The sequence below is a fragment of the Antedon mediterranea genome, chromosome 11, assembly GCF_964355755.1.
Source record: "Antedon mediterranea chromosome 11, ecAntMedi1.1, whole genome shotgun sequence".
Taxonomy (NCBI): Eukaryota; Metazoa; Echinodermata; class Crinoidea; order Comatulida; family Antedonidae; genus Antedon; species Antedon mediterranea.
Window position 1 is genome coordinate 10,873,639 of NC_092680.1, and position 9,991 is coordinate 10,883,629.

Consider the following 9,991-nt stretch of genomic DNA (forward strand, 5'->3'; position numbering starts at 1 on the left):
GTCGCTTGACGGAGTTCGCAGATTTCTGGTCTTTGAATGGCAGGATGATTCGCACTGGTATTTCGGATAAATCTGTTTCATCTTCTGCAGTGTTGTTATTGCTCTCTGCTGGTTTAAAGTTCTGTATGGTTGTTGTTATTAGTTCATCTGGATATTTCAGACGCTTAAAAATCTTCCTTAGAATTTCACATTCATCATTAAAAAGCTGGTGGGTCGACGATAGTTTGTAAGCCCGATTTTACATAGTTATAATAAGTGACCTTTTATACTTGTTGTCAACGTGACTATTGTAGTGTAGCAATAAGCCTGTGTCTGTTGGCTTTCTGTAAACCCGTGTGTGCAATTTTCCCAAATCTTTGGTTATGAGCATTCCTAGGAAAGGGATTGAATTGTTCACGGCAGTTTCCATTGTGAACGCTATCGCAGGATGGGTTGTGTTGAGTAAAGCTAAAAATTCATTGACTGCTTCTAGATTTGGCATGAATACTAGTGTGTCATCAACATACCGTTTGTAGTATTTGGGCATGTGGTTCGTAGATTCAAGGCGTTCCTCGATGTGGCACATAAATACATTTGCCATAAGGGGCCCTAGAAGTGATCCCATTGCAACTCCATCAACCTGTTCATACAAGTTACCATTAAATTGGAATAGCTGATCTTTCGTTTCTATATTGAGGAGTACAATTAAATCGTCCTTATCTAAGTTTAGTCCATAATTATCATTGAACCAGTTGTTAGTAAATGCTTTATCAGCAATAATTTGTATTGTCTCGGTTAAAGGAACATTTGTGAATAAGGACGAGACATCATATGATACCAAAATATCACTAGCATTAATAACGGTGGAGCGTATATCAGCTGCAAAGCTAAATACATCATCTATTGTATATGCGTTCTGGGATAGCGGTTTTAACTTCTCATCCAGCCACTGAGCTAATTTATAATTGTAAGTACCTGTTGCTGACAAGATTGGTCTCATAGATAACTTTTCTTTGTGTGTTTTAGGCAATCCATACAAATGAGCTAACCTTGATCCGGTTTGACAAATTGATTTAGCAATTTCTTTTGGAAGAATTTTATGAACCGTTGAAATCATATCTTTCTCCTTTTTTCAGGAGTGGATGGTAATGTGTCATTGGTCTTCCTCTTGTTCTTGGTTGTTCAGTAGAGATTGGTATAAATTTGGAAACATTGTTGACTGATGCTTCACATAATAAATGTTCATATTCACTTCTATCCATGACTACTACTCCTGATCCTTTGTCTGGCTTTGTGATGATTATATCATCTCTCTTCTTTAATTGGCCAAGCGCTCTTGTTAAGGCTTTTGGTGGAGATGGTCCTTTCCTTTCTATATAATTAAGTGCGATAGACTTTAGAGTAGCTGCTGTTAATTCTTTAGTTTCCTCACAAACAATTTTAGGCTCCAGCTTCCAGTACGCTTTCTCAAAATTTGCTTTAATTTCCCTGGATGAAACTCGGTGAGGGTAAGCAAATTGTAAGCCACGGCTGAGCGCTAGCTTTTGAAAGAACGATAGTGTATATGATGATATATTAATGATGTGTTCATCCACATTCTTACCTCTGTACATTAGGTTTGCGATTTTCTTAGAATGTCCATTCATTTCTGCTCCATACTGATTACAGCGTAGCTTGGTCATAGTCTGAAGTATAGCGAGATAACGAAATGACGAACATTGACTTCTGATTTCTGTGTAAATAGTATTTATTTCTTTTCTGAGATTACTAAGAAGTTTCAGCTTCGCTTTCAGCTCTTCCGATATTACATTTTTCTCAAAGAATTTAGCAGAATTGCTTCATCTCTTTGACTTTTCCTGATCCACTTTGGCAAATGTCGGAGTGAGTCCAAGGTTTTGACATAATTGAAGAAATTCAATTGACGTTTCACAGCTTACTAATTTCTTGCTACACTGTTCAAGTGAAGCTGGTCATCGCGTTTCAAATTGCGAATGAGAGTACGTTTATTGTAAATACATAATATAACAATAACGCTTAAAAGAGAACGACGTTTCGACTCCATCATGGGGTCATTATCAAGTCCAATGAATAAAATATAAAACAACAACTAATTAAGTAGCACAAGCCAAGGGTCAAAGTTTAAATAACAAGAGACCTATTGTCTGACATCCTGTCAAATGAAAAGCTTAGCTTTTACAGAGTCACTTTGTTTATTCAGACTAGGTTTTAATTGTCTGATATACAACATTTCATAGATAAGACAGTCAAATTTGTTTTTGCATTTCCTAAGTATACTAAAACATGAATTAATTTTACTGGGATTAACAATCACGTTATGATCCTTCAAATGCTGTCCTATTAAGCATCTACTATGGTGAACAATGCGTTGGTAGAGGTGTCGGCATGTATATCCAACATAACTTGCATCGCACAAGTCACATTTAAATTTATACACAACACATTGTTGACTTATAATAGTTGGTTTCTTTTCGACTTTCCTAATGTTATCTTTAACTTTTTTACTTATGAATACAGGGACAATGTTTTTGTTTATCTTGTGACTTAGTTGGCATAGTTGTCGCTTGACGGAGTTCGCAGATTTCTGGTCTTTGAATTGCAGGATGATTCGCACTGGTATTTCGGATAAATCTGTTTCATCTTCTGCAGTGTTGTTATTGCTCTCTGCTGGTTTAAAGTTCTGTATGGTTGTTGTTATTAGTTCATCTGGATATTTCAGACGCTTAAAAATCTTCCTTAGAATTTCACATTCATCATTAAAAAGCTGGTGGGTCGACGATAGTTTGTAAGCCCGATTTAACATAGTTATAATAAGTGACCTTTTATACTTGTTGTCAACGTGACTATTGTAGTGTAGCAATAAGCCTGTGTCTGTTGGCTTTCTGTAAACCCGTGTGTGCAATTTTCCCAAATCTTTGGTTATGAGCATTCCTAGGAAAGGGATTGAATTGTTCACGGCAGTTTCCATTGTGAACGCTATCGCAGGATGGGTTGTGTTGAGTAAAGCTAAAAATTCATTGGCTGCTTCTAGATTTGGCATGAATACTAGTGTGTCATCAACATACCGTTTGTAGTATTTGGGCATGTGGTTGGTAGATTCAAGGCGTTCCTCGATGTGGCACATAAATACATTTGCAATAAGGGGCCCTAGAGGTGATCCCATTGCAACTCCATCAACCTGGTCATACAAGTTACCATTAAATTGGAATAGCTGATCTTTCGTTGCTATATTGAGGAGTACAATTAAATCGTCCTTATCTAAGTTTAGTCCATAATTATCATTGAGCCAGTTTTTAGTAAATGCTTTATCAGCAAAAATTTGAATTGTCTCGGTTAAAGGAACATTTGTGAATAAGGACGAGACATCATATGATTCCAAAATATCACTAGCATTAATAACGGTGGAGCGTATATCAGCTGACAAGCTAAATACATCATCTATTGTATATGCGTTCTGGGATAGCGGTTTTAACTTCTCATCCAGCCACTGAGCTAATTTATAATTGTAAGTACCTGTTGCTGACAAGATTGGTCTCATAGATAACTTTTCTTTGTGTGTTTTAGGCAATCCATACAAATGAGCTAACCTTGATCAGGTTTGACAAATTGATTTAGCAATTTCTTTTGGAAGAATTTTATGAACCGTTGAAATCATATCTTTCTCCTTTTTCAGGAGTGGATGGTAATGTGTCATTGGTCTTCCTCTTGTTCTTGGTTGTTCAGTAGAGATTGGTATAAATTTGGAAACATTGTTGACTGATGCTTCACATAATAAATGTTCATATTCACTTCTATCCATGACTGCTACTCCTGATCCTTTGTCTGGCTTTGTGATGATTATATCATCTCTCTTCTTTAATTGTTTAAAATAAATATTGTTTGTAAGGTTTGAGTGATTTCAATAGTGGGTTCGAACTTCTATGGATAATTTTTTTCTTTTTTTTTTTATTTGAAAATAAATATTGTTTTTGAAAGTGAAATATTGTTATAGTTGTAAATGTCAGGCCTAAACAAGTGGACCTTTTTTAAAATCAGAAACAAAGTTGCATAACATTATTTTTCATTGATTGATCATTCATTTCAAATAAATAGACTATTATCAGCTCTTCACTCATCTACTGGGTTGTGGCGTAACCGGTAATGCTCAGGTTTGAGTTCTCTCAGTAGTCGGTTCAAACATCTAGGAAAATGTTTTCTTTTTTTTTTTAATTGAAAATAAATTTTGTTTTTGATAGTCAGATATTTTTATGGTTGTAAATGTCATGCCTGACCAAGTCGACCTTTTTAAAAATCAGAAATAAAGTTGCACAGCATTATTTTTCATTGATTGATCATCCATTCATATAAAGAGACTATTATCAGCTCTTCAGTCATCTTCTGGTTTGTGGCGTAACGGGTAATGCTCAGGTTTGAGTGCTCTCAATAGTGGTTTCGAACCTCTAGGGATATTTTTTCTCTCTTTTTTTTATTGAAAATAAATATTTTTTTTTGAAAATGAGATATTTTGAGGGTTGTAAATGTCAGGCCTAAACAAGTGGACATTTTTTTTCAATCAGAAACAAAGTTGCATAGCATTATTTTTCATTGATTGATCATCCATTCATATAAATAGACTATTATCATCTCTTCAGTCATCTACTGGTTTGTGGCGTAACGGGTAATGCTCAGGTTTGAGTGCTCTCAATAGTGGTTTCGAACCTCTAGGAATATCTTTTCTCTTTTTTTTTTAATTAAAAATAAATATTGTTTTTGAAAGTGAAATATTGTTATAGTTGTAAATGTCAGGCCTAAACAAGTAGACCTTTTTTTAAAATCAGAAACAAAGTTGCATAGCATTATTTTTCATTGATTGATCATCCATTCATATAAATAGACTATTATCATCTCTTCAGTCATCTACTGGTTTGTGGCGTAACGGGTAATGCTCAGGTTTGAGTGCTCTGAGTAGTGGGTTCTAACCTCTAGGGATATTTCTTTTTCCTTTTTTTTTTAATTGAAAACAAATATTTTTTTTGAAAATGAGATATTTAACCTTTTTTAAAATCAGAAACAAAGTTGCATGGCATTATTTTTCATTGATTGATCATTAATTTCGTATTATCAGCTCTTCAGTAATCTACTGGTTTGTGGCGTAACTGGTAATACCCAGGTTCGAGTGCTCTCAGTAGCGGGTTCCAACCTCTAGGGATATTGCTTTTTTTTTCTTATTGAAAATAAATATTTTTTTTGAAAATGAGATATTTTGAGGGTTGTAAATGTCAGGCTTAAACAAACGGATCTTTTTTTCAATCAGAAACAAAGTTGCATGGCATTATTTTTCATTGATTGATCATTCATTTCATATAAATAGACTATTATCAGCTCTTCAGTCATCTACTGGTTTGTGGCGTAACGGGTAATGCTCAGGTTTGAGTGCTCTGAGTAGTGGGTCGAACCTCTAGGGATATTTTTTTTCTTCTTTTTTTTATTGAAAATAAATATTGTTTTTGATAGTGAGATATTTTTATGGTTGTAAATGTCATGTCTAACCAAGTCGACCTTTTTAAAAATCAGAAATGAAGTTGCATAGCATTATTTTTCATTGATTGATCATACATTCATATAAATAGACTATTATCAGCTCTTCAGTCATCTACTGGTTTGTGGCGTAACGGGTAATGCTCAGGTTTGAGTGCTCGCAGTAGTGGGTTCGAACCTCTACAGGATTTTTTTATATTTTTTTTTATTGAAAATAAATATTGTTTTTGAAAGTGAGATATTTTATGGTTGTAAATGTCAGGCCTAACTAAGTGAACCTTTTTTAAAATCAGAAACAAAGTTGCATAACATCATTTTACATTGATTGATCATTCATTTCATATAAATAGACTATTATGATCTCTTCAGGCATCTACTGGTTTGTGGCGTAACCGGTAATGCTCAGGTTTGAGTTCTCTCAGTAGTGGGTTTGAACCTCTTGGGATAGTTTTTTTTTCTTTCTTTTTTTTTATTGAAAATAAATGTTGTTTTTGAAAGTGAGATATTTTGAGTGTTGTAAATGCTAGGCCTAAAGAAAAGGACCCTTTTTAAAATCAGAAACAAAGTTGCATAACATCATTTTACATTGATTAATTATTTATTTCATATAAATAGAGTATTATTAGCTCTTTAGTCATCTACTGGTTTGTGGCGTAGCGGGTAATACTCAAGTTTGAGTGCTCGCAGTAGTGGGTTCGCACCTCTAAGGATATTTTTATTTATTTTTTTTTTAAATTGAAAATAAATATTGTTTTTGAAAGTGAGATATTTTGAGGGTTGTAAATGTCAGGCCTAAAGAAGTGGACCTTTTTTAAAATCAGAAACAAAGTTGCATGGCAATATTTTTCATTGATTGATCATTAATTTCATATTATCAGCTCTTCGGTAATCTACTGGTTTGTGGTGTAACGGGTAATACCCAGGTTCGAGTGCTCTCAGTAGCGGGTTCCAACCTCTAGGGATATTGCTTTTTTTTTCTTATTTAAAATAAATATTTTTTTTGAAAATTAGATATTTTGAGGGTTGTACATGTCAGGCCTAAACAAACGGATCTTTTTTTCAATCAGAAACAAAGTTGCATGGCATTATTTTTCATTGATTGATCATTCATTTCATATAAATAGACTATTATCAGCCATTCAGTCATCTACTGGTTTGTAGCGTAACGGGTAATACTCAGGTCTGAGTGCTCTCAGTAGTGGGGTCTAACCTCTAGGGATATTTCTTTTTTCTTTTTTTTTTAAATGAAAATAAATATTGTTTTTGATAGTGAGATATTTTTATGGTTGTAAATGTCATGCCTAATCAAGTCGACCTTTTTAAAAATCAGAAATAAAGTTGCATAGCATTATTTTTCATTGATTGATCATCCATTCATATAAATAGACTATTATCAGCTCTTCAGTCATCTACTGGTTTGTGGCGTAACGGGTAATGCTCAGGTTTGAGTGCTCTGAGTAGTGGGTCGAACCTCTAGGGATATTTTTTTTCTTTTTTTTTTATTGAAAATAAATATTGTTTTTGATAGTGATATATATTTATGGTTGTAAATGTCATGCCTAACCAAGTCGACCTTTTTAAAAATCAGAAATGAAGTTGCATAGCATTATTTTTCATTGATTGATCATCCATTCATATAAATAGACTATTATCAGCTCTTCAGTCATCTACTGGTTTGTGGCGTAACGGGTAATGCTCAGGTTTGAGTGCTCGCAGTAGTGGGTTCGAACCTCTTCGGATAGTTTTTTTTTTTTTTTTTTTTATTGAAAATAAATATTGTTTTTGAAAGTGAGATATTTTGAGTGTTGTAAATGCTAGGCCTAAAGAAAAGGACCTTTTTTAAAATCAGAAACAAAGTTGCATAACATCATTTTACATTGATTAATTATTCATTTCATATAAATAGAGTATTATTAGCTCTTCAGTCATCTACTGGTTTGTGGCGTAGCGGGTAGTGCTCAAGTTTGAGTGCTCGCAGTAGTGGGTTCGCACCTCTAAGGGTATTTTTATTTATTTTTTTTTTAAATTGAAAATGTTTTCTTATTTATTTATTTATTTATTCGGTATATAAAAATATATTACAAAACGACAGTCAAGGACTGAAATGAAATGTATTACAAATGACTAAAAATTAGTTAAAATTGCTATAAAAATAGAAACATCTTAATAAAATTAGATATCGTACCATACAATTAAAAACATACATGAATAAAAAACCTTAAAACATTCACTTATTACATATCCAAAAAAGAGCTAGTGGTGCCTATTAATTATATCCACCATGGTGGGAACTGGAGACGACCTAAGTCTGCTGGTTTTACAATGAGGTACTTCTAGAAAGCGGTTGACTCTGAGAGACCAAGCTGGCTTATGAAGAGGGGGAAGTATTTCTCTAAACAGCTCGGATTTTAATAAGCCTTCCCCGAAAGACAACACAAGTTTGTTTCTTCTCTCTACAAGAGTAGGTAAACCAGTTACAGACAATGCATGATCATAGCACAAATAGTTGTTACCTAGCATGATACGCAATGCTCTCTTTTGTACCTTTTCAATAGACTTGGACATGTCCTTAGTGATAGCGCCATGCCAAACAGGGGCAGCATATTCTAAAATAGGTCTTATATACGCCATATAAACAGTCAACAGATCATTAATTAAGATTCCTGCTTTCTTCAAAATGCACAAGGAAAATAAACGTCTAGAAGCTCTAGACACAATATTATTAGTGTTAAGTTCCCATTTCAGGTCATTTTGAATGATTACACCAAGAAGCGTCATGTGATCAACTACTTGTAAAATGGAACCACTCAGACTAAAAGAAGGCGATATAATATCATCCGACTTGTCCTTAAGAAAATTGACAACCAAGATATGGCATTTGGAGGGTTTGGGTATCATATTATTGGATGAACACCAAACACTCAGATCATCTAACAGGGATTGCATGGAAGGCAAATCACCTTTGCGAACGACCTCCCCAAGGGTGAGGTCATCCACATATTTCCATCGTCTGCAGCAATCAACACAAGCATCGTTAATAAGTACTAGGAAAAGTACAGGGCCAAGCAATGTCCCCTGTGGGACACCACAAGTCAGTGACTTTGAAGATGACAAAATCCCAGCAAACTTGGTGTTGAGAGAACGGGAAGTGCGAAAGCTGCAGACGATGGGAATTATGGACGACCTCACACCCAGTTCAATCAACTTTATAATAATAACATTATGATCAACACGATCAAAAGCTTTAGTAAAGTCAGTGGCACATAGGTTAACATAACATTTACCCTTCTCAACATCTTTGAGTGTAGAGTCAATAAGACTAACAAGATAGTGAGTTGAGGAAGCCTTTTTCCTACTACCAAATTGACGAGAATCTAATTTACCCTTAATATCTTCAAGAATCCACTTAACAATAAAAGATTCAAATACCCTGGCAAGAACATAGGTAAGGGAAATAGGTCTAAGGTCAGAGACAGAACTAGCATTCACTGTTTTAGGAATGGGAACTGCAGTAGCCCTTTTCCAAAGGTCGGGGAAAACACCATCCTTCAATGCATGATTGAAGATATCCGCAACAGGTTCAGCAAGTTCAGGAGCAAAATCTCTATATAGTTTAATAGGAGGTTCATCTGGATGGCCAGCTTTGTTAGGCTTAAGATTACAAAGGGCTTTTAGGACCTGACCAGCATATATTAAAGGTGGTGGCCCAGGGGCTGGGAGATAAGCAGGCAAATCGTTTAAATTAAGAGGAGGGATGGCATTACAAACACTAGAGAAATGGGCATTAATCTCAGAGGCAGTTTCAACTTTGGACAGCCCAGGCAAGGTGAAATTAGTATTTTTAGTCTTAAGATTACATAGTTGTTTAATACCTTTATGCCACATGGCAGGGTTGTTACGTTTAAGACTTAATAAGGAATTACAATAATATTTGTTTTTAGCCTTTCTAATACAAACTTGGACTAAGTTGCGAATTGAACGCCACTCATCCGTTCTACCAAACCTACGAAACAAATTTTGTCTAGAGTCAATTAATCTTCGAATCTTGTCGGACATCCAGGGCTTGTCAGCAGGATTGAAAGTGAGATATTTTGAGGGTTGTAAATGTCAGGCCTAAAGAAGTGGACCTTTTTTAAAATCAGAAACAAAGTTGCATGGCAATATTTTTCATTGATTGATCATTAATTTCATATTATCAGCTCTTCAGTCATCTACTGGTTTGTGGCGTAACGGGTAATACCTAGGTTCGAGTGCTCTCAGTAGCGGGTTCCAACCTCTAGGGATATTGCTTTTTTTTTCTTATTGAAAATAAATTTTTTTTTTGAAAATTAGATATTTTGAGGGTTGTACATGTCAGGCCTAAACAAACGGATCTTTTTTTCAATCAGAAACAAAGTTGCATGGCATTATTTTTCATTGATTGATCATTCATTTCATATAAATAGACTATTATCAGCCATTCAGTCATCTACTGGTT

General features: G+C 34.6%; 1 protein-coding gene across 1 annotated transcript; it reads right to left on the minus strand.

Annotated features, from left to right (window-relative positions):
• Nucleotides 1–238: 238 nt before the first annotated feature.
• LOC140061973 (uncharacterized) lies at nucleotides 239–979 on the minus strand. Its single transcript, XM_072108013.1, has one exon. It carries the CDS (start codon nucleotides 977–979, stop codon nucleotides 239–241), a length of 741 nt encoding a protein of 246 aa, XP_071964114.1.
• Between the last annotated feature and the right edge of the window lie 9,012 nt (nucleotides 980–9,991).

Bases quoted from the DNA above. Each gene is read 5' to 3' on its own strand.
- LOC140061973 (XM_072108013.1), bottom strand. From the start codon at position 979: ATGAGACCAATCTTGTCAGCAACAGGTACTTACAATTATAAATTAGCT.